The 24,298-nt window shown below is 56.2% G+C and overlaps 2 protein-coding genes across 4 annotated transcripts in view; both read left to right on the top strand.

Moving 5' to 3' along the window:
• The first annotated feature begins 331 nt into the window (after positions 1–331).
• On the top strand, positions 332–10,858 carry NCKIPSD (NCK interacting protein with SH3 domain). The gene is given in 14 exon segments (XM_007088693.3): positions 332–579; positions 3,080–3,189; positions 3,438–3,642; positions 3,830–3,920; positions 4,126–4,146; positions 4,149–4,615; positions 5,899–6,069; positions 6,220–6,306; positions 6,395–6,533; positions 6,614–6,694; positions 6,845–6,973; positions 7,055–7,147; positions 7,281–7,453; positions 9,959–10,858. Coding segments are annotated over 14 exon segments (2,142 nt in total). The 5' UTR covers positions 332–408; the 3' UTR covers positions 10,163–10,858.
• An 8,438-nt stretch (positions 10,859–19,296) lies between these two features.
• LOC102957611 (cadherin EGF LAG seven-pass G-type receptor 3) overlaps positions 19,297–24,298 on the top strand; it is a 36,588-nt gene continuing 31,586 nt past the window's right edge. For all 3 annotated transcript variants that reach the window (XM_042978870.1, XM_042978865.1, XM_042978864.1), the window contains exon 1: positions 19,297–23,044. In XM_042978870.1, coding sequence (XP_042834804.1) covers positions 19,297–23,044 — 3,748 coding nt within the window. The remainder of the gene's footprint in view (positions 23,045–24,298) is intronic.

Below are 24,298 nucleotides of genomic sequence, written 5' to 3'. Positions count from 1 at the left end.
GGACACAGGCTCTGCCAAAGGAGGAAGGACGGCCGCACACCCGGTTTGAGTGGAGGGCCAGGACGGAGACTCTGGGGTGGGGCGCCCGGGAGGGTGCGGAGCCAGTGGTCGGGGGTAGGGGTGTGTGGTCTCGGAATCGGAGGTACCGGGACCGGACTGGAGGCCGACTGGAGACGGACTCGAGCAGCACCGGGTCGCGCCGCTTGGAGCCGCCAGGGGGCGCCGCGATCCGCGCGGGGGCTGCCCCCCTCCGGAGGCGGGGCTGCGGCTGGCGGGCGGGCGGGCGCGCGCACGCGTCGTGTGTCACGGGGCGGGGCGGGGCGATCGCGGTTCTCCGGGCCTGCCGTCCTGGTTCCGCAGCCCCCGCCACCTCCACTGCCCCGGCGCGGCGCGGCCCGGCCCGGCCCCATGTATCGCGCGCTCTACGCGTTCCGCTCGGCGGAGCCCAACGCGCTGGCGTTCGCCGCGGGCGAGACCTTCCTGGTGCTGGAGCGCAGCAGCGCGCACTGGTGGCTGGCGGCGCGGGCGCGCAGTGGCGAGACGGGCTACGTGCCGCCCGCCTACCTGCGCCGCCTGCAGGTGAGTGTGCCCCTCCCCAGCCCGGCCTCACCGGTCCTTAGACTGGGCCCCATCGCAGGCTCTCGGGACCGACCCCGGAGCCCCAGGCCCGCCAAAACTTCCCGCAGATAGGGAGTTTGAGCACCTGACCCTGAGACCCCAGACCCACGAGAACTGGGACCCCAGGAGCCCGCACTCCCAGAAAAGGCCAAGCCCTTGACAGCCAACTCTGAGGACTCCGGACCTGCAAGCCTAACTCTGGGACTGAGACTCCTTGGATCCCAGACCCATTGAGACTCATTATCTGAACCCCCATCTAAGTAGAATTCAAGACTCAGTTCTGAGAATCCAGTACCACTGAATTCTGACCAGTTCCTCAGATCCCTGAGATCCCAGATTCGTAATTGGCCCTTTCACTGGATCCCCTGGATCCTACCCTCAGACCCCCAACTGGAGCCACTGCCTCCACCACTAAGACCCCAGGCCACCCTGGACACCACCTGTTTCCCCACTGCCCTCCATCCTCACTTCCCCACTGAGGCCCTGGAGCCTAGATGATACTCGTATCTCCTAGATGACCCACTAAGGGTGGGACCTGAGTGTCTTTCACCCTCCTGTACTCAGCCACCCCTAAGCTCTTCTTCAGACTGACCCCAACCCTCTTGGAACCAAAGATCTCAGCCCTTGCTGACACTCCCTAGCACTACTCTCCCCACCCCCACCCCTCCATTACAAGCCACGTTCAGGCCCTGACTTAACCGACTAATTTTCTCTGAAAGTGAAAAGCTCCATCCCTCTGTGTCCCCAGCCTGGGGTGGGGGCTGCTCCCATTGTAAGGAAGTGAGATCTCTTCATGGCTTCCCCTGGTCTGACTATGACCCTATTTCCTTCCAGTGGAGGCTGCGTCTCCAGTTCCTGTTTCCCCAAGAATAGTCCTGCTGTGGGGGCTGGGGTGCAGTGTCTCTAGCTGGTCTATTCTGACCTCAGGGGAAAGGAGGGCCTGGAGCCTCCAGGCCTGGCCTGTGCCAGACACCCCCGCCCCATCCTAGTCCTTATCCTTTTGGAAACATCCTGTCCCAGCCTGGTTCAGGACAGAAATAACAGGATAAATTTGGAGATGTCATCTGGTCTTGCCAGAGGGGATGGGCCCTGGACCCTCAGCTTGTTTCCATCTAGGAGTGCCTGGGGTATGAGTGGGGCCCTGGACACAGAGGCTGCCAGCTCTATCGTGAATGTGTCAGACCCAGCCTCTCTGGGGCTGGGGGCTTGTTGGAGGCCTCTTTCCGAAGAGCCTGTGAGGCTCCTCTCCAGGGCCAGTGGGGCTTGGTGTTTGGGGACGGCAGAGAGGCCACGGTTTCTCTCATAGTTTCTTTCTGCATATCTCCCTCTGCCTCAGTCTCCCTAACGCTGTCTGTCATTATGACTCTCCCTTTCTCTGTCTCCAGCTTTCAATTTCTTTCTGCGTTGTCTCCCTCTGCCTGTCTCGCTCTCCCTCCCTCCCTCTCTCTCTTTCTATCTCTTCCTTATTTTCTATGTGTATGTATTTCTTTTTCTGTTCCCCTTTCTGTCTGCTGTCTCTCTGCATTCTGGCACACCCCATGGTACCTGGAGGGCTTTGCTGACCTCTGCATCTGTCTGTCTGTCCCCCTCAGGGAAGCTCCTTAGACCCTCTCTGGAGTGACGTCACCTCAGTTCTGAGACTTCCATGCAGCCTGATGGACCATCGTGGACAGGGAAGGGGTGAAAGTGGCTGGTCCCACAGCTGCCACCCCTTACTCTTCACACCATGCCAGGCAGGCTGGGTAGATTGGACCCCTGAGTTGCTGGGTCTGCAGCACGGAATCTGGGACAGGGGCCAGGCCCCTCTCCCATGTCCGTCCTTTGCCACAAACAGAACTGCCGCTTCCCAGGGCAGGTCTGGAAGATTCTTTGGAACAGCTGAGGGGGATGAGGGCTAGAAGCAGGGGTGGAGAGAGGAGATCCCTTTGGCCCATCCCCAGCTGGTCCCTCAGGCCCATCCCAGGGCCTGCAGAAGGCTCTATGAGGACAGGGCTATTCTGGAGTGTGACCTTGGTTTTGCGAAGGATCAACAAGATCCAGAGTGATTTGTTAAGGGTTCCAGACACTAGAGGCTCCCTGCTTGGCATTTCAGCCTGGGCTCTGAGCCAAACCTGGGGAGAGACTAGGTGTGTACTGCTGGCCTCAAGCTGGGGGGCCCTGGGCTGTTTTTGCCCTGGACCCGTGATTTTCAGAGCCAGCTGAGAGCCTCACTGTGGGGCCTGAGTGGGGCCCCAGGATGTAAAGCAGCGGCATGAGGCCACCCCATACCCCAGCTCCCTGAGTAACACCGTTTGAGAACCTTATTTGATATTCTGGTTCAACTTCTGTGTTCATGTCTACCATTCCAGCCTTTAGCTATAATGGTCCTCTGTCTGCCCCGGTTGCATCCCGGGCCGGGTCTGGGCTCAGTACCCTCACTTGGCCCCCAGGTCTAACTGCCCATCCTTGCCCTCCCCCCCAGGGCCTGGAGCAAGATGTCCTCCAAGCCATTGACCGGGCCATTGAGGCTGTGCACAATGCAGCCATGCGGGATGGTGGCAAGTACAGCCTGGAGCAGCGTGGAGTCCTTCAGTGAGTGTGGGTGAGGGGAAGAGGGCACCGCCTCCACCCCATTATCCTAATGAGCACAGTTGGGTGGGGTTCCTTCAGTGGATACTGGGGTTGTGTGTAAGGCAGAGCTGGGGTAATGCAGAGTAGGGTGGGGCATGAGGGAGGTGGCAGGAGCCCGAGCTTTGGGGGGCCCAGGACCCATGGGGAGCATGTAAGGACTTTGGGAGTTTAAGGTAACTCGCCCAGTAAGCTCCCTGTCCCTCCATCAGGAAGCTGATCCACCACCGGAAAGAGACTCTGTCCCGCAGAGGCCCATCAGCCTCCAGCCCTGCAGCTATGACCCCATCCACCAGTGACCACCATCTGGACGCTGCTGCTGCCAGGCAGCCCAATGGGACGTGTCGAGCTGGGTTTGAGCGGCAGCACAGCCTCCCTAGTTCCGAGTATCTCGGGGCGGACGGAGGCCTCTACCAGGTATGTGGGGAGGACATCCTGGCGGAGGGAGGTGGGTGGAGCTTAGGCTTGGTCCAGAGGTTCCAAGGGTCCAGTCGGGTCAGTGATACAGAGCCGTAGCCCGCCCGTGCCAAGAGCTCAGGGCCTAAGCCAGGCCGGTACACCAGATGGCAGCGTGTCCTCCCAGATCCCGCTTCTGTCCTCTCAGATCCCACCACAGCCTCGCCGAGCAGCACCCGCCACGCCACCTCCACCTGTGAAGCGCCGAGACCGGGAGGCCCTGATGGCCTCAGGCAGTGGTGAGAGGCGGGATTGGGGCAATTGGGGAAGCACCCTGTGGTGGAATGATTGCTTTGCCTGTGTCAGGAAGTTGGGGGCTCTGGGCTTGGAGGGGTGGGTCTAGCAGAGAAACCAGGCCCTGTGTCGGGAGGGCGGGGCTCAGGGCCTGGAGGGGTAGGGGACCCAGGGGGCTGTCCCAGCACAGCATCCGCTCTCTGCCCACAGGCGGCCGCAACACCACGCCCTCCGGGGCAGTTCTGTGTCCAGCGGCTCCTCAGTCAGCAGCACCTCCCTTGACACGCTCTGTACCGGCTCTAGCTCGTCTGAGCTGGGCCCCAGCTGCTCACCCACGCCCCCACCTGTGCCCCGCCGAGGCACTCACACCACTGTGTCCCAAGCTCAGCCCCCTCCCTCCAAGGTGCCAGCCCCTGAGCCCCCTACAGAGGAGGTAGCAGTTGATACAACCTCAGCCCCTGATGAGCTGGAGGCCCTGGGTGCGCTGAACCTGGGGACCACAGAGGAGAAGGTGGTGGCCGAGACTGCTGTGCCCAAGACCATCGGGGCAGAGCTGATGGAGCTCGTGCGGAGAAACACCGGCCTGAGCCACGAGCTATGCCGTGTGGCCATTGGCGTCGTGGTGGGTCACATCCAGGCCTCTGTGCCGGCCAGCTCGCCTATCATGGAGCAGGTCCTCCTCTCGCTGGTAGAGGGCAAGGTGAGGGTGGGCGGCAGGGCCAGGGGCCTCCCCATCCTCGGGCCGCCCTGCCTCCCCTGCCCCATTCCCACTCTCATGCTTGTGTCCAGCCTTGACTCGACAGGTGTTTATTGAGCTCTAGCCTGGCCTTCATTGTGCTGGGTGCTGGGGACATTTGAGCTGATCCTTGGAGGAGAAAGGGAGGAAGAGCATTCCAGGCAGAGGCTCAGCCTGGACCAAGGCCATGAGGCAGGACCGAGCTTGGCTCGCAGGAGGAGGTGGAACAAGGCCAGCATGGCTGTAACACAGGGAGTGAGGGAACAGGTGGTGTGGGAGAGGTGAGACCCGGGGCAGGTGATAGATGAGACCAGATGCAGGTGGGCAAGAGTCATCTCTGGCTGCAGGGCAGGAGTGGACATAGAGCATGAGAGAAGGCAGTACCTCGCTGGCCTTGGCAGTGGAAAGGAGTGGGTGCTTTGAGAGCTGTGACAGAGGCCTCAGTACTGACTCAGGTGTGAGTCAGGTGCGTGGGCATTGTAGGGTGGGTGGGATCTTTTGCCAGGGTTGGGGCACTGGTCAGGAAGCAGGATTGGAGGGCGACGAGCCATCTCCATATGGGGACTAGATGGGCCCAAGGTCCCTCCTTAGGGCCCCATGACCTAGCAGCTCTGGTGTGGGGTGGAGGGAGCAGCAGGTCAGTGGACTTGTCTGTGTTGAGTACGGTGGGTGCTGCCAGGCTGGAAGCATTTGGGGGAGACGGGGGAAGTGGGGAGATGACAAGGCCTGGTGCCACTTCATGTGGATTCGGAGGGTAGCATCTCAGTCACACTCAGGCAGTGATACAGTCGGTGGCCTTCCTCGAGGAAGATGTTTCTACAGGGCTGGGATGAGCGGCAGGTTGTTGCAAGGCACCCACAGATGTGTCTCAGGCAGAATCTGGGCCCAGCAGGTTATCAAGACTGGGGGCAGTGGACTTGCTTGCAGAGGTGGTGTAGAACTGGGCTGGTGCCCTTGGGAGCTTTGATGTTGAGGTGTGGGCCACAGGAGCAGGGTCCTTAGTGGGAGCTCGAGGTGGGGCAGAGGGGAGGAAGGAAGAGAACCAGGGGCTGGTCCCCTCACAGGTTCTGGGAGGACACTGACTAGGAGCAGCCCTGAGAGATGAGGCTGGGAACCCTTTCCTGTTGTCGGCCTGGAACTCACGCCTGTGACATTCTCAGGGTCTGGGTTGACTTCTAAACCTTGGGGGCTTCCTGGAGAAGGTGAGGGACAAGGAATGTGCTGAGCCATTCCTCTCTCCCCCCCAGGACCTGAGCACTGCCCTGCCCTCAGGGCAAGTCTGCCATGACCAGCAGCGGCTGGAGGTGATCTTTGCAGACCTGGCTCGGCGCAAGGACGATGCCCAGCAGCGCAGCTGGGCCCTGTACGAGGATGAAGGGGTCATCCGCTGCTACCTGGAGGAGCTGCTGCATATTCTGGTGCGGGGTGGGGGCCCACGGGTGTCTCCCCCCGACCCTGCACTGTCCCCTCCAGTGCTCAGGAGCCTCCCCTGCGTGTACTCAGCTCGCTTATGTGTGGCCACATGGCTCACAACTGACTGATTGTGTCATGCTTCCTCCTCTCCACAGACGGATGCAGACCCCGAAGTTTGCAAGAAAATGTGCAAGAGAAATGAGTTCGAGTCTGTCCTGGCCTTGGTGGCCTACTACCAAATGGTGTGTGCAAGACAGAGGGGCGGGGGCGTGGAGGCACCCGGGTAGAGGTGGGGGTTCCAGGCACTGAGTGCACAGGGTCTCCTGCCAGGAGCACCGGGTCTCCCTGCGGCTGCTGCTCCTCAAGTGCTTTGGCGCCATGTGCAGCCTGGATGCAGCCATCATCTCCACACTCGTGTCGTCTGTGCTGCCTGTGGAGCTGGCACGGGACATGCAGACAGACACGCAGGGTGAGGCGAGGGGGAGCTTCCTGCCGTGTGGGGGGTTCCCACCATCTGTAGGGGCTCTCACCGCCTGCCTTGCCCCCCAGATCACCAGAAACTCTGTTACTCCGCCCTCATCCTGGCCATGGTCTTCTCCATGGGGGAGGCAGTGCCATATGCGCACTATGGTAAGTGAGCAGGTCACCGACCAGCTGACCGCTGGGAGCCCCACTGCACGTACCTGACAGGGATCGGGTGTCCCCAGAGCTGACGGAGACCCAGGGGGCTGGGTGGTGTGCACAGACGGGGAGGGCTGACTCCGTGCACCCCTCTCCCAGAGCACCTGGGCACACCCTTTGCCCAGTTCCTGCTGAGCATCGTCGAGGATGGGCTGCCCCTGGACACCACAGAACAGCTGCCCGATCTCTGCATGAACCTGCTTCTGGCTCTCAACTTGCACCTGCCAGGTGGGAATGGGGCCCAGCGGGAGGTGGCCGACTGGCTGGGTACCTGTGCGCTGATCTACTGACACCCATGTCCTTCCTCAGCCCCTGACCAGAACGTCATCATGACCGCCCTGAGCAAACACTCCAACGTCAAGATCTTCTCCGAGAAGCTTCTCTTGCTCCTGAACAGAGGAGGTGAGGGTGCAGGAATCTGTGTGGTGCTGCTTCGCTGTCCTGGGACTCCATGATCCCCAGTAACTCCCTGCAGTGGCTCTGGCCCTCCCACGGTGACAGCCCTGACCCCTCTTCTCTTCCCCCTGCTTCCTAGATGACCCCGTGCGCATCTTCAAACATGAGCCGCAACCACCACACTCCATCCTCAAGTTCCTGCAGGACGTGTTCGCCAGCCCCGCCACGGCTGCCATCTTCTACCACACAGACATGATGGCACTCATTGACATCACCGTGCGCCACATCGCGGACCTGTCGCCCGGAGACAAGGTACCTAGAGGTGGCTGCAGTGGGGATGGGAGGTGTGTAGAAACCGAAACAAAATGGACTGGAGACAGGACACTGACGGAGACTGGGGACGGGGCACAGCTGGAGCCAGGCCAGTGTGGAGGCCACTCAGTAAGCCATGGCAGGTGTGCCCAGACCCAGAGGAGCCCCGGTGAGCTGATCTGGGCCAGACTTTCTGGACAGAGCTGGGGTGGGGAGGGCAGCGGGGTCAGACGGGAGGAGGTGGCATTTACACAAGGCCTCAGAGGCTGCAGCAGGAGCTTCTGATCTCAGAAGAGGAGAAGTGACCTGATGGACACCCCGAACGGAGTGTGGACTGTATGAGTCCGGGGGAGGCAGAGGTCTGTGAGGAAGCAGCCGCAGCTGTCAGGGCAGCCCAGCCGTGGCCTCCTGGGAAGAGGTCAGATTTGTGGGTATGGGAAGTGGGTCCCAGGGCTTACCACTGGACTTGTGTTGAGCAATCAAGTGGATGAAGTGTGATTACTGAGGTGGGGAAACACTCTTGGGGGGGTGGAAATGGAGTTGCATTTTGACGTGTCAGGTTTGAGAAGATACCTGTTAGACAGCCAGGTACAGAGCACATTCAGGGGCAGTGGAGCCGAGTTGGGACACTGGAGAGACACACTGGAGAGTTGCCTGTGCACCAGTGTGACGGGAAGCCTGTTTCAGGGCCACCACCTAGAGTGTGAGGAGGAGGGGTCAGAGGGCAGCTCGGGCCTCGGCCCAGGGCACAGTGAGGACAAGTAGGGAGGAGCCCAGGAGGAAACCCTGGAGAGAGCAGGAGCCCAAAGCAAGGTTCGGAGGAGGAGGGAAATGAGCCGTCTCCACAGTTAAGAGCCTGAGTAAGACGGAGGCTGCTAATTGGCCACTGGAATTGCCCCCACAGAGTCCCCAAGTGACTGACAAGCAGCGTCCGTGGAGTGGAGGGAAAAAGAATGGAACGTTTAAGAGAGAATTTGAAGTTGGAGGGGAGTGAGGGGGAAATTGGAAGCCATAAATGGAGACAACCCCTGTAGTTCTTCTGTGAAGGGAGCAGAAAAGAGGGGGTCCGCCTGAGGGAGATGTGGAGTCATTAGGAAGTGTTCTAGAGGTAGGAGATGCTGGTGCAGGTGTCTGGGCCAGAGGGAATAATCCAGCAAGCATCAAGAAATGGCTGACGGGGGGCGCCTGGGTGGCACAGTCGGTTAAGCGTCCGACTTCAGCCAGGTCACGATCTCGCGGTCCGTGAGTTCGAGCCCCGCGTCAGGCTCTGGGCTGATGGCTCGGAGCCTGGAGCCTGTTTCCGATTCTGTGTCTCCCTCTCTCTCTGCCCCTCCCCCGTTCATGCTCTGTCTCTCTCTGTCCCAAAAAAAAAAAAAAAAAAAAAAAAAACGTTGAAAAAAAAATTAAAAAAAAAAAAAAAAAAGAATGGCTGACGGGAGAGTGGGCCACCACAGAAGTCAAGTAGATCCGGCAGTGGCGGAGGGCCCAGGGCTGTGGAGGGACACCCCTCACCCTAAAGGGAGCCAAGGCAGCTTATTCTTGGCAGAGACAGGTGAGATGTCGGTGCTGCGAGGGGAAGACAAGGGCTTTCTGAAAGATTGCTTGTTTTCTCCATGAAGCACAAGGCCAGCTGTCCAGGCACTTTGGGGTCTGGAAAGCCTAGAAGAGGTGGGCCGTGGTCCTTAAGGGCGTGTGAACATACCGGAGAAAAGTGGCAGGAGCCAAGGCAGTGCTGCGTGTCCGTCTGAGGCTTGTGGTAGGGAAGGAAGCTGAGGCCTGCACACGGCTCTGTGGCCGTCTAGGGCTTAGACACTGGGCAGTGATTTGCAGGTGCTGTGGTCTGACCGGGCTGGGGGGTTACAGGGTGGTGCTGCCTAGAGAAGGGATTGAGTCCTCTAACCATAGGGAAAGAGGGAAATAAGGGATGGTGAGGGGGGCAGACAGAGGAAAAGCACTGGGATCGTGTCAGTGGATTGGGGGTCTGTGGGGAAAAGGAGCAGCTGGGGTGTCAGACTAGAGGGCGTGTTAGAGCTGGACTCTGGGCCCGTGTGGAAGGTAGGACGGTGGCCAGGTCCTAGGAGTGGGTTGGGTACGAGGTGTGCCGACAGAGGGGAGAGAGCAGTGTCACAGAAGACAGCTGTGTTACTGGCCTGTGCATTTAGATGGACGGCTGTGCGCTTTAGTCAGAGAAAGAACATGAGAAAGCCTTCAGTTTTGGGAAGATGGAGCTGGCGGTTTTCCCTTGCCGCCTCTCTGAGCCAGGACTCCTGGGGGCTGGCCACGTTCTGGGACGCCTGTGTCTGGAATGGTCCATTCATTCACTTACTCAGCAACTGTTGAAGGCCAGTTCATGTGGCAGGCACATTGTGGGCGCTGGGGATGCAGCCCTGATCTTCGGTGCCGTGAGGCGGTCCGCAGCCCTGGGGTCCACGTGGCAGCCTGTTCCTGTCTGGTGGCAGTGGCAGTGCCTCCCAGGGTCCCTGAGCTCACCTGCTCCTCCCACAGCTTCGCGTAGAGTACCTCTCCCTGATGCACGCCGTCATCCGCACCACACCCTACCTGCAGCACCGCCACCGGCTGCCCGACCTGCAGGCCACACTGCGCCGCATCCTGACTGAAGAGGAAGCCTCGCCCCAGGGCCAGATGGACCGCATGATTGTCCGAGAGATGTGCAAGGAATTCCCGGTGCTGGGCGAGGACCCCAGCTAGCGCCTTCCTCCCCTCCCTTCCCTGCAGCCCCGGTCAGGGTGCAGGGGACGCGGAGGCTTGGCCCTAAGCATGTTTTGCACAGACGGTGTGGGGGAGGTGGTGGTGGAAGGGACCTGAGCAGGGCCCCCACCTGAAGTAGAGCCAGTGCCAGGGGCCAAGTGTGGGATTGGGGACCACGCTCTGGGAGCTATGCTGGGGCAGAGGGCCTGTGTGAGCTAAAGCCCCTCCATCTCCCGGTAGGCTGCCTCTTCAGCATGCCCCCTCCCCCCCCCCCCCCCCAGCACAAACACACACTCAGAGTCCCGCTGCTGCTCCGGGCTGGGCTAGAGCCGCCATCCCTGTCCTGCCTTGTCTGGGTCCTGGGCCTCAGCAAGCCATGTCTTTGGGGTGAGGGGAGCCACCTTCCGCCAGCTGTTCTTTGCCTTAGCTTTGCAGTGAGTGCTTCTCCTGTGCTCCCCGCTCCCCGTGGGGGTCGCTTTCCCTTGCTCCCACCCCCAGGGGTCTTGGCCAAGCTCCTGCTTTAAAGCAGAATCTTAGAGACAGGCCAGCTATTCTGGAGCCTCACAGAATAGGGTGATGGCACTCAGAAAGCCAATGACAGAATATTTTCTCTGTAAAAATGTAGACTGAAAAGCCATGTGTATTTTCCCGTGTGCTGCAGCTCACCTTCGGAAATAAATCACAGGCATCCAGAAACAGGCTCCCCTGTATGATCCTGGGTTGTTGTGGGAGAGGATGGGCAGGGACGCTGGGGCCTCAGGACCTTGTCACTTGCTTGCCCTGATCTCTCCAGTGTAAGGAGGGGGTGGTCCCTGATAGGTCTGTCCATCAAAGTTCCTTGAGCCCTGTTCCAGCTTCTCTCCCTGAGTTCCTGCTTCTGGGCCAAGCCGAGTGCCCCGTGGTCCGTTTGTAGGCGACTGCCCTCCCAGACTTCACTTACATCTTTCTTTGCTTTGAATGCTGACTCTCTCCCCTGTTGAAAGCCTCTCCTTCATAGCTGCTCTCAAATGAAGCAGGCCCCACCCCAGCCTCAGCCTCCCTCCCTGCCTGTCCAGCTCTGTTCCCTTTCTCATTTGTCAGTGGGTCCAACAAGAGCCCCTCATTTTGCAGCCTCAGCAGAGATTTGGCCATTACTGTAGGGCAAGGAGAGTATCTTAACAGCTGTGGGGTTTAGTTGGCACTACTGTTTGAGGAGAATTAGGGACCGTTTGGCAAAAACTTCATTTTCCTTGTGGGCTCTCAAGTTAACAAAGGTTCTCGCCATAAATGGGGGGAGGAGAGTCAGGAACCCACAGACAGACATCAGTCAGAAGTGGTTTTCATCAGTTCCCTTTGGTTTTTGACCCAGGACGATCCTCATAAGACCCTTTCACATGTCCAGAGTTCCCGATACTGTGACTTCCAGTCATAACTTTTCCTTTTTCATTGGGGGGCTGAAGGCAGAAGGCTGTTCTGTTATTTTCTCAACAGGACTGTCTAATCCAGCAAGAAGCACAGAGAGGTCAGGGCTAGGAGTGGGGTCCCCTGAAAACAGGTCCTCAGGAAGCTGAGGCAGGAATATTTGACAGGGAACTAAGCACTGATGAGAACTGATGAGGGAACTAAGCACTCATGGCTGATGAGATGTCCTTCCTTAACTGCTGACTCGGGTTAAACGCACAGGCTCCCCTGCTGGACCTGAAGAGAGGCTGACAAAATGCCCCCCAGTAAAGCTGTGTGGCACAGCCTGGTCGCTCTTCATCCCAGAGCCATTCTGCCTTTCCCTTCACATCCAGAGTCAGTGACACTGACTTCCAGCCATGACTTCTTCCTCACTGGAGTGCTGAGAGAACCATGATTCTCCTCCTGAGATAGTGTAATTGAGTGAAAAGCACAGGTCCTGTGACAGCCCCCATGCCTTGCTCTGTTCCCTGTTTTGCGCACACACAGACACTGGAAGGGCAGGGCTGTGCTGTGCCATCTGTCCCCGTGCTGGCACCTATGATGAGCAAAGTAGGGCCCCATGGCATGAGGATCAGAAAGCCCTGCCGGTTTCTGTATGATTGTCCAAGAGCCCCTGGCACGTGTTTGTAAGGGATGCAAGAGCCCCAGGTGACAAAGTTACATACTGGCCTCTGGCAGCAGACAGATGCTGTGAGAGGGTGCAGACCTCCAGGACCCACTCAGCAGATACCCCGATGGTGCTCTCACAACACAAAATTAGAACCACAGAGGGAAATATGATTAGCCAGAGAGTTCCTCAGCGAGGAAACTCTTTGAGAGAAAACACCCCTTTGGCTGCTTGGAAGGATGGTAAATGTGGGATATGGTGAGCAAAAGAAAGGGCAGAGGGAGACAACTAAGCCACTCGGGTGGGTGTTTGGGTGGGACTGAGGGAAAAAACTCAAGAAATTTTGAGAGGCAATGAGGGCTGGGGGGTTGGGCTGACCTCTAGTGTAGAAACGGGTACCTAATGGTGCTGCCACACACACATCAGGCAACTCCAGAGTGAGGGAGTGGGTAAAGATCACACGCCTGCTCAGTCCCCCAAAGATACAGAGGCTCTGAGTAGTTGAAAACAATGTTTTCTTTTTTTCTCTCTTTTAAAGAAATATTTTAATGTTTATTTTTGAGAGAGTGAGACAGAGTGTGAGCGGGGGAGGGCCAGAGAGGGAGACACAGAATCCGAAGCAGGCTCCAGGCTCTGAGCTGTCAGCACAGAGCCCAGCGCGGGGCTCGAATCGCGAACCGTGAGAACATGACCTGAGCTGAAGTCAGACGCTTAACCGACTGAGCCACCCAGGTGCCCCTTTTGTTCTCTCTTTTTGAACTCATGACCAAGACCAAGAGTCACATGTTCTTCTGACTGAGCCAGCCAAGTACCCCATTTTTTCTCTGTTTTTATGGAAGAATAACATAGCCATGAAAATTACACTATACAAAGAATAGAGCTGAATGAATGCTGACAGAGAATGCTGCTATAACCACCACCCAAGTCAAGAAATAGAGTATCACCGGTCCCTAAGGCCCACTTTGGTGCCCCCTCTTTTTAAAAATTTTTTCATGTTTGTTTGAAAGAGAGAGACAGAGCACAAGAAGGGGAGGGGCAGAGAGAGACTCCCAAGAAGGCTCTACGCTGTCAGCGCAGAGCCCGATGTGGGGCTCCATCCCGCAAACTGTGAGATCGTGACCTGAGCTGAAATCAAGAGCCGGACACTTTAACCGACTGAGCTGCTCAGGCGTCCCTGTGTGCCCCCTCTTAATCACTGATTCCTCCTTCCTCTCCAGACCTTCTCCCTAGAGGCAATTACAGATCAGCTTTGCCTATTTTTGAACTTTACGTAGATGGAATCATACAGTATAAACTCTTCTGTGTGGCTTCTTCATTCACCATTAAGTTTCTGAAATTCTTCTGTGTGATAGTATGCGGTTCCAGTATGTTCACCCCCAATGTTGTATGGGATATACCCTCATTTATTCACTGCTGATGACCTTTCAGTTTCCAGTTTTTGGCAGTTGTGAATAGCGCTCTCAGGGACATCGTTACACAGGTCTTCCTGTTGCACATACGCATTATACTGGGGAATATGTTTTCATGAGCGGAACCGCAGGGTCACAAGCCAACGCTCCAAATAGTTTTTGCAAAGTAGCTGTACCAGTGTATGCTCCTCCAGTAGCGCGACTTCCACTTCTCCACCTCTTTCCCCAAATTGGGTGTTGTCAGCCATTTCTTTTTGTTTGCTTTTAGTCATTCTGGTACACTATGGTAGTATTTTTAAATTTGTATTTCCCTAATGGCTGAAGAGGTTGAACACTTTTTCATTAGTTTACTGGTTCTTTGGATCACTTGTGAAGTGCGTGTTCAAATCTCTGGCCTGCTCATCTGCTGGGTTATCTATTTTTTTGTTGATTTGTAGTATGTATGTGGCATCTGAGTCCTTGGGTTATCTATTTTGCAAAATCTTCTCCCATCCTTAACATAGTCTTTTGATGAAAGTACATTCTTAGTTATAACGTAATCCAGTTTCTCAGGATTTTCTTTGTGCTTAGTGCATTTTGTGTCCTGTTAATAAATATTTGCTTAAAGTCATGAAGGTATTCTGTATTGTCTTCTCAAAGCTGTGTTCTCTTTCTTTCATATTCAGATGTCAAATCTATCTGGAATTATGTATGTAGTATGAAGTAGGGGTCTCATTTAATTTTTTTCTACACAGATATCCAACTGACCCTGCACCATTTTTTGAAAAGCCCAGGGGCACCTGGGTGGCTCAGTCTGTTAAGCATCGACTTCAGCTCAGGGCATGATCTCACGGTCCGTGAGTTTGAGCCCCACATCAGGCTCTGTGCTGACCGTTCAGAGCCTGGAGCCTGCTTCAGATTCTGTGTCTCCCTCTCTCTGCTCCTCCCCCACTCATGCTCATTCTCTCTCAAAAATAAAAAAAAATAAACATAAAAAAAATTTTTTAAAGGCCGTCATTTCCTCATGTTGATTCTCTTTTTTTTTTTTTAAAGTTTATTTAGTTTTGAGAGTGGGGGCGAGGGGCAGAGAAAGAGAGAATCCCAAGCAGGCTCTGAGCTGTCAGCAGGGAACCCAACATGGTGATCGATCTCACGAACCATGAGATCATGATCTGAGCCGAAATCAAGAGTTGGATGCCCAACTGACTGAGCCACCCAAGGCACCCCTCCTCATGTTGACTCTTAAAAGCCACCCTTGGGGGCTCCTGGGTGGCTCAGTCGGCTGAGCATCCTACTCTTGATTTCAGCTTAGGTCATGATCTCAGGGTCATGGTATTGAGCCCCTCATCAAGCTCCATACTAAGCTACTTAAAACTCTCTCTCTCTCTCTCTCTCTCTCTCTCTCCCCTCTCCCTTACTTGCTCACTCTAAAAAAAAAAAAAAAAAAAAAGCCACCTCATCAAAATTCAAGGCTTCCCACATCTTTAGGCTCATCTCTGGATTATGTTCCAGGAGTGTATTCCTGTACTGGCACCATAGTCTTGGTTTCCTGTAGCTTTCTTATACCCAGTAGAGGAAAAACTGTCCTCCTACTTTGGTTTTCAAGGCTGTCTTGGGTGGGGTGCCTGGCTGGTTTAGTCAGTAGAGCTTGTAACTCTTGATTTCTGGGTTGTGGGTTCGAGCCCCATGTGGGTGTAGAGATTATTTTAAAAAATAATAATAAAACCTAAAAAAAAAAAGACTATGGGGTGCCTGGGTGGCTCAGTCACTGACTTGGTTTCGGCTCAGATCATGATTTCACGGTTTTGCGGGTTCAAGCCCCGCATCAGGCTCTGTGCTGGCAGCTCAGAGCCTGCTTGGGATTCTCTCTCTCTCCCTCTCTCTCTACCTCTCTCCCACTTGCACTGTCTCTGTCCCTACCAAAATAAATAAATAAACTAAAAAAAAAAAAAAAAAAAAAAGACAGTCTTGGGTATTCCTGGCCCTCATTTTAGAACCTAGTTTATTAGTTTACACACACACACGAATACACACAGACAAAACCAACTGGGGTTTTATTGGAGTTGTATTGAAACCACAAGTCAATGTCAATTTTGGAAGAAATGGCATCTTTACAATATTGAATCTTCCAATTTTTGGACATAGTTTTTCATCCATTTATGTATTTATTTCTTTCAATATCATGTGTGTGTTGCACATTTTTTAAATTTATTTTTTATTTTTTTACATTTATTTATTTTTGAGAGACAGAGAGAGAGCACAACTGGGGGAGGGGCAGAGAGAGAGGGAGACACAGAATTGGAAGCAGGCTCCAGGCTCTGAGCCATCAGCACAGAGCCCGACGCAGGGCTCGAACTCACGAACCATGAGATCATGACCTGAACTGGTCGGACGCTCAACCGACTGAGCCACCCAGGTGCCTCGCACATTTTTTTTTTTAAATATTCATTTATTTGGAGAGCAAGCGGAGGGAGGAGGGGCACAGAGAAATGAAAGAGAATCCTTTGCTGACAGCATGGAGCTTGATGCGGGGCTCCATTTCACAAACGGTGAGATCATGACATGAGTGGAAGAGTAGGCCACTCAACTGAATGAGCCACCCTGATGCCCTGTTGCACAATTTTCATTAGCTTTATTCCTGGCATTTTGTTACTTGATGCTTTTGTAAATGGCATATCAAATTTAAAAAAAAATGTTTTTTTAACATTTATTTATTTTTGAGACAGAGAGAGAGAGCATGAACAGGGGAGGGTCATAGGAAGAGGGAGACATAGAATCTGAAACAGGCTCCAGGCTCTGAGCTGTCAGCACAGAGCCCAACGCGGGGCTCGAACTCACGGACTGCGAGATCGTGACCTGAGCCGAAGTCGGACGCCCAACCGACTGAGCCACCCAGGCGCCCGGCATATCAATTTTTTTTAAACTGTTGCTGATATGTAGAAATTACAGCTTATTTACTTATATAGAGATTTAATTTTTAAGTAATCTCTACACCTGACATGGTGCTCAAGCTTACAACCTCAAGACCAAGAGTTGCATGCTCCACCAACTGAGCCAGCCATGTGCTCCAACAATTGATTTTTATGTATTGACCTTGTATTCAATGTCTTTGCTAACTAAACTCACTCTAATAACTTACCTATGGTTCTTTAAAATTTTTTACATACCCAATCCTATTGCCTGTGCTTGTTTTATTTTTTCCTTTCCAATCCTCATACCTTTTTATTTTTCCTGCCTTACAGCACTGGCTAGGCCCTCCCCTCCGATATAATATTGAGACTTGTGGTCATGAATGTAAAATGTTTTCCTCCAGTAATGTTCTGCTCCTCCAGAACATTGTTGGAAGGGAGGATCTATCATCAATACTTAGTTTCTGCCTTTACAGGGGACATTAGAAGCTGCCGCTGGAGCGGGGCTGGGGTGCGGGTGGGGTATGGGACACAGAGGTGAGTGCACATGGGGAGGAGGAGCCACAAAGAGAGGATAACAGTGGAGGCAGGAACATTAGGGAGTGACAGGGCTGGCCACCGCAGTTACACCGCAAGTCAAGTGTATTAAGGAGAGGTCTAGGTCTTGCTCTTTACAGGAGCATCAGCTGAAGCCACTGCTAGCCCTAATGAAGACAGCAGAGCTCGATTTCCCTCTGCCATGGTTCCTTTACCCCTCTGCACAGTGCCCACTTAGCCTCCAAGACCTAGGATGGCTCCTGCTTCCCCTGTAGGTGCAGACTTCCTCTTGGTTATTCGAGGCTCTGCTCAGGCATTTTCTCCAGCAGGAAGCCGTCCCAGATCGCTGAGTTGCCTGAGGCAGCTCCCCAGGGACCCTAGTACTCTTCCCCCTAGCGTGCCTCCTGCTTCCCTCCTTTGCTGGTGTAAAGTTTCGTGCCCTGCACTCGCTAGATTGTGGACCCGGAGGGCTACTGTACAGCCAAATCCTCGTCCCTGGCCCCGCCCCTCCAGGCCCTCCACCGACTGGACCCCGATCCAACCCAGTTCCACCTCAGCAGCTCAGCAGTGCTCCATCCTCACGCCCATAGGAACCGAGACCGTATATCCGGCATGAGGTTCCGACCTTAGGGCGTCCTCAGATTCTGGAGCCCACCTGCCAGCTTTCCACAGCTAGGTAGGGCGCTCAGGAGGTGGGACCCACGGGAACCCCCCCTCCCGGAAGCGAAGAAGTCGAGGGGCCGAAGAATGTGCCGCCTGATTGGTCGATGGTGATGTCATATGTACCGTTGGAGTGGGCTGCAGGCCTGAGCCAGGAGTTTTGCTTTAGTTCCTAACTGGAGCCGCGCCCCTTGGAACGTTCTGGGATCCCGCCCTAAACCCCTCCTTGGTCTGGGGACGCCCGCGCCCTTTATCCATGACGCTACAGGGCGTTGCCGCTGCTGCCTTTGCGGGCCAGGGGGCAGAGAGCCTCCGGGATTATCTCTCCCGGCTACCTTGGAATCCACAGAGCCCTCCCCTAAGACAATGAGTCCGCCGTCGGGGGGCGGAGCCTCCCATTGTGCCAATAGTTCTCTCCCAACCCGGTGTCGTCTTCTGTGACGTCTATTCCGCCTTATCTGCCCATTGGCCATCCGGAACCGACTTGCTCCTGGAATTGCTCAGCTCTGGGAGAACTGTATTGAACCGTGGGAGGAGGATTGAGCTTCCGTTAGTCCCTTCAAGGGGTTAAGGGACGCGGTCGTGGAGGGCGAGGGGCGGGGATCCGAGGAAGCCGTGGCTGCAGTTATACAAGGCAACGCCGGGCTCCACGTGGCATCCCAGAGCTTTCGAGACCCGCGGCCTGGAGGATGGTGTTTCCTCCAGTGGAGGGGCCCCCAGCGCAGGAGACTGCTGGGTTCCAGCAAGGCAGGGAAGAGTTTGTTCTCTATTCACGCCTGGGCGGGTCATCTCCAGTCCTTGCTCTGCAGAGACACTCCAAACAGATGGTCGCGACATGTTTCACGAGTTAAAACTCAGTGGTCGAACAGTTCAAGCTATCAACCTTAGGTCTGGCGTCCCAGGTCCCCATCCAGTCAACCTCCCCTGCGTCCCCGGGATTCCACATGGTACCCCTGCCAAGAGTCATGAGAACGCTCTCTGCGCAACATTGGCACCAATTTTCATACCAAACTCCAGGACAGGGTCCGGAACTAGTGCTCAGGAAGGGGAACAAAAGACCTGCAAACAGAAGAAAGAATAAGAGATGGAGCTGAGACCGCGCCTAGAAGAAGGAAGGCGGGTGAGGGGGGTGTCCCAAAGCAAGGAGGGTGGATCCAGGGGCGGCGAACCTTCCAACCCTTATTCAGCACCGAGGGCAGCAGTTATGCTTTGCCCTTAATAAAGATGGCGACAACAGCTTCAGCAGTCAGATTTGCCATGCGCAACGGGCTGTACCACAGGATTTGGGGCTTCGGGGCTGAGGTGGAACGAACCATCGCTGAAGCCGGGAGCCATGTTGGAGCGGCGGGAGGCGGCAGCCGCGTCGGGGATGCTGTGGTGGGGGCGGCAAAAGCCGGGGCCGCACGCCAAAGGGGCTCTGGCTGCGGAGTAGATGGTGCCCAGAGGGCGAAGGCGGTGCGGAGCGACAGGCCGAGAGGCGGGGGACCGGGGCGGCGGCAGGGGCCCGGGAGGGGGCCCGAGCGGCGGGGCGGGCCCAAGGCCCGGACCGGGGCGAGGGGCGGTGGAGGCCGTGTGGGGAGGCGGGGGGTGATGGCGAGGCGGCCGCCTTGGTGGGGTCTCAGGGGGCCGACAACCCCACTACTCCTGCTCCTTCTCCTCCTCTCTTTGTTCCCTCTCAGCCGAGAGGAGCTGGGGGTCGACGGGGGCCAAGGCTGGGACCCAGGGGTAGCTGCCGCTACGGGGCCAGGGGCGCGGACCGGCGGCGGAGCCTTAGCTCTTTGTCCCGAGACGCCCGGGGTCCAAGAGGATGAAGAGCCTGGCCTGGGAGTCAGGGAGCCTGTCTTCTTGGGGCTCCGAGGGGGAAGGCAAAGCGCCCAGAGTGGTAGAGGGCTCCCTGAGCAGCCGGACGCGGGGTTGGGAGCGAAATATGGGGTCCAGGCTTTAGACAGACGCGGGCAAGGAACAGGACAGGGACCAGGGGCTCTATTATGCTGGCGCCCAGAGGTCTCCTCTTGCGGGCGGACAGGACCCTTGCGAAAAGATAGTCAGTCTCCAGAGGCTCTGCCCCCAGGGGTCCCGAGCCTGAGGAACAGCTCTCCCTTCCCTTTGGACCTTCTGGTTCGGCCCCGTGGTTACAAGCCAGTGTTCTCCCAGAGGAATCCTGGAAGAGGCACCCCAAAAAAAGTGGGAACCACGCGCTGCTGCGGGGAATTGTGGGCACCGAGGCGTAGGGGTCAGAGCGAGAGAACTGCGACATCTCGAGCGGCGAGGACAGCCCCCCAGCCGGACTGTCCCCCCAGGGCTATAGGATGTGGCCCTGGGCTGGATTCAGCACCGCTCATAGAGAGGACAGCTCCCGAGTCTGTTTCAGCACTGCGCGAGTCTCGGACAGCTCCCGAGCCGACGCCCGAGCGCATGCGCTCGCGTGGTCTCTTCCGCCGCCGCTTCCTCCCGCAGCGCCCCGGGCCGCGCCCTCCGGGGATCCGGGCTCAGTCGGGAACCTGGAGAATACCCACAGCGAGCAGGATCCGCCCCCGTCGCGCCGCGAACCGCCACCCGCAGTTTCCGCAGTACAACTATCAGGCGCTAGTGCCCGAGAACGAGGCGGCTGGCACCGCGGTGCTACGCGTAGTGGCGCAGGACCCGGACGCAGGCGAGGCCGGGCGCCTAGTTTACTCGCTGGCTGCGCTTATGAACAGCCGCTCTCTGGAGCTGTTCAGCATTGACCCACTAAGCGGCCTCATTCGCACAGAGGCTGCTCTGGACCGCGAGAGCATGGAGCGGCACTACCTGCGCGTGACGGCGCAGGACCACGGCTCGCCGCGCCTCTCGGCCACTACCATGGTGGCCGTTACAGTGACCGATCGCAACGACCACGCGCCAGTGTTTGAGCAGGCGCAATACCGGGAGACTCTTCGCGAGAACGTGGAGGAGGGCTACCCCATTCTTCAGTTGCGTGCCACAGACGGCGACGCGCCCCCCAACGCCAACTTGCGTTACCGCTTCGTGGGGCCGCCAGCTGCGCGCGCCGCTGCTGCCGCCGCCTTCGAGATTGATCCGCGGTCTGGCCTCATAAGCACCAGCGGTCGCGTAGACCGGGAACACATGGAAAGCTACGAGCTGGTGGTGGAGGCCAGCGACCAGGGCCAGGAACCTGGGCCGCGCTCTGCCACTGTGCGTGTGCACATAACTGTGCTGGACGAGAACGACAACGCGCCCCAATTCAGCGAGAAGCGCTACGTGGCTCAAGTGCGCGAGGACGTGCGCCCCCACACGGTGGTACTACGCGTCACAGCCACCGACCGGGACAAGGATGCCAATGGACTGGTGCACTACAACATCATCAGCGGCAACAGTCGTGGCCATTTTGCGATCGACAGCCTCACGGGCGAGATCCAGGTGGTGGCACCTCTGGACTTTGAGGCAGAGCGAGAGTATGCCTTGCGCATCCGGGCGCAGGATGCAGGCCGGCCACCACTGTCCAACAACACAGGCCTGGCCAGCATCCAGGTAGTGGACATCAATGACCATACTCCTATCTTTGTCAGCACACCTTTCCAGGTCTCTGTACTGGAAAACGCACCCCTGGGCCATTCGGTCATCCACATTCAGGCAGTGGATGCGGACCATGGGGAGAATGCCAGATTAGAGTACTCCCTAACTGGTGTGGCACCTGATATGCCCTTTGTGATAAACAGTGCCACTGGCTGGGTCTCTGTGAGTGGTCCCCTGGATCGTGAGTCTGTGGAGCATTATTTCTTTGGTGTGGAGGCGCGAGACCATGGCACACCTCCACTCTCAGCCTCAGCCAGTGTCACGGTGACTGTGCTAGATGTTAATGACAATCGGCCTGAGTTTACGATGAAGGAGTACCACCTACGGCTGAATGAAGATGCAGCTGTGGGCACTACTGTGGTCAGTGTGACCGCTGTAGATCGTGATGCCAACAGTGCCATCAGCTACCAGATCACAGGTGGCAACACCCGGAATCGGTTTGCTATCAGCACCCAGGGGGGTGTAGGTCTGGTGACACTGGCTCTGCCATTGGACTACAAGCAGGAACGCTACTTCAAGCTGGTGCTAACTGCTTCTGACCGTGCGCTTCATGATCACTGCTATGTGCACATCAATATCACAGATGCCAACACTCACCGGCCTGTATTTCAAAGTGCCCACTACTCAGTGAGCGTGAATGAGGATCGGCCAGTGGGTAGCACTGTGGTGGTTATCAGTGCCTCTGATGATGATGTGGGTGAGAATGCTCGCATCACCTATCTCCTGGAGGACAACCTGCCCCAGTTCCGCATTGATGCAGATTCAGGGGCCATTACACTACAGGCTCCACTGGACTATGAGGACCAGGTGACCTACACACTGGCTATTACAGCTCGGGACAATGGCATCCCACAGAAGGCAGACACCACTTATGTGGAGGTGATGGTCAATGATGTCAATGATAATGCTCCACAGTTTGTGGCTTCCCACTACACGGGATTGGTATCTGAGGATGCCCCACCTTTCACCAGTGTCCTGCAGATCTCAGCCACTGACCGAGATGCTCATGCCAATGGCAGGGTCCAGTACACTTTCCAGAATGGGGAAGATGGCGATGGAGATTTTACCATTGAGCCAACCTCTGGCATTGTCCGCACGGTGAGGCGGCTGGATCGGGAGGCAGTACCAGTGTATGAACTTACTGCCTATGCAGTGGACCGAGGTGTACCCCCACTGAGGACTCCGGTCAGCATCCAGGTGACGGTGCAGGATGTAAATGACAATGCCCCTGTCTTCCCAGCTGAGGAGTTTGAGGTGCGAGTGAAGGAGAACAGCATTGTGGGCTCAGTGGTGGCTCAGATCACTGCGGTAGACCCTGATGAAGGCCCCAATGCACATATAATGTACCAGATTGTGGAGGGAAACATCCCTGAGCTGTTCCAAATGGACATCTTCTCTGGAGAGTTGACGGCACTCATTGACCTGGACTATGAGGCCCGCCAGGAATATGTGATTGTGGTGCAGGCCACGTCTGCCCCTCTGGTCAGTCGAGCCACTGTGCATGTCCGCCTGGTTGACCAGAATGACAACAGCCCTGTGCTCAACAACTTCCAGATCCTCTTCAACAACTATGTATCCAACCGCTCAGACACCTTTCCTTCAGGCATTATTGGGCGCATCCCAGCTTATGACCCTGATGTCTCTGACCACCTCTTCTACTCTTTTGAGCGGGGCAATGAGTTGCAGCTGCTGGTGGTCAACCAGACCAGTGGGGAGCTTCGACTCAGCCGCAAGCTAGACAACAACCGCCCACTGGTGGCCTCCATGTTGGTGACTGTCACAGGTGAGGGGTGGGGGGCAAGCAAGTGACCCAGTGACCCCAACCTTCAGGGCCTCAGGGGCTCCACAGGGCACCTGAAACCAAAGAAGGATTTCCAAGCCTTCCAAGAATCCCTTAAATGCTGGGTTCCTGCACCCCCACAGGATCTGCCATAGGCTTTACAGGTTAGGTTCATAGCCTGCTTAGGGTCTTGGACAGTCTCCACAGAACCTCAAAGATTCTACAGCATATAGCAAATCCCATAAAGACCGTATGAACTGTCTACTACACTAGGGATAGTGCCCCCATCCCCAAAAGCCTGCAGGTCCTGGCTTAATGCTCTGGAGGCCACAGGAAAAGCCAGCATGGGCCAATCAGCTCACACCTGTTCAGATGAAGCATTACTTTGGGTCCAGCTTGACCTTTACCCCATATGTACAGGGAAGGTGGGCCAATAGTTTAATGGTCATGAATAGCAGCTTACTCTGGCAGCTTCAGACAGAGAGTGGGCCCATACTGGCCTGACGGCTATCCAAGGGACTGACTGAGGACCTGCCCTTTGGGAAAATGTCCAGAGGCCCACGTGCCTCTTTTCTACCTCTACAGCCCCAGATTTTCACAAACACTCCCTCATAGGAGGGTGCAGGTGGGAGAGGCTCTTGCAATCGTGCCTGCTGCTGCAGAGGTTGGGAGAGAGGCTTCCACTGCTGTTCACTTCCCAATTCTGGAGCATGGACTCCTCACACTGCCAAAGAAGGCACAGACTTCATTTATCCCTAAGTTCACTCAACAACCAATCCTTATTGGCCATCCAGTGTGTACTAGGGTCTGGGGACAAGGTATATAAGCACCTCATTCTCATTTTGAGAGGTGACCACTGAGATCACAGGACCCAGGTCTGGGATGACAGGCAGCTTTCTGATCCAAGAATTCTGAGGGGGCAGGTGGGTGGTGGTCAGGGTTCAAGACCTTCCTGGAGAGAGAGAGTTTGCTGAGCCAGGATTCTGGGGGATGGGGTTGAGTGGTCACAGGGCCAGGGGCCCTTCTAGTGCCATGGAAAAGCAGTTTGCTGACCAGAGATAGGGGATGGGTAAGTATTAATCTAGAAGTCTGTTTGTTTCTTTGAGGGGATGTTGTGCTGGTTATGCAATGCTGGGGGGTAGGGGTGGGTGGTCAGTGGCCCTGGCTCCTTTTTATGTTCTGAGTGAGGGTGGCTGCTGGCCATAACCTGGGGGAAGGTGAGTTACTATTTAGGGACTCTCTTGTGTGCTGTTAGAG

This window comes from Panthera tigris, chromosome A2 (assembly GCF_018350195.1).
Source record: "Panthera tigris isolate Pti1 chromosome A2, P.tigris_Pti1_mat1.1, whole genome shotgun sequence".
NCBI lineage: Eukaryota > Metazoa > Chordata > Mammalia > Carnivora > Felidae > Panthera > Panthera tigris.
The sequence above is the reverse complement of the archived record's forward strand: the minus strand, read 5'-3'. Positions and strand labels throughout refer to the sequence as shown.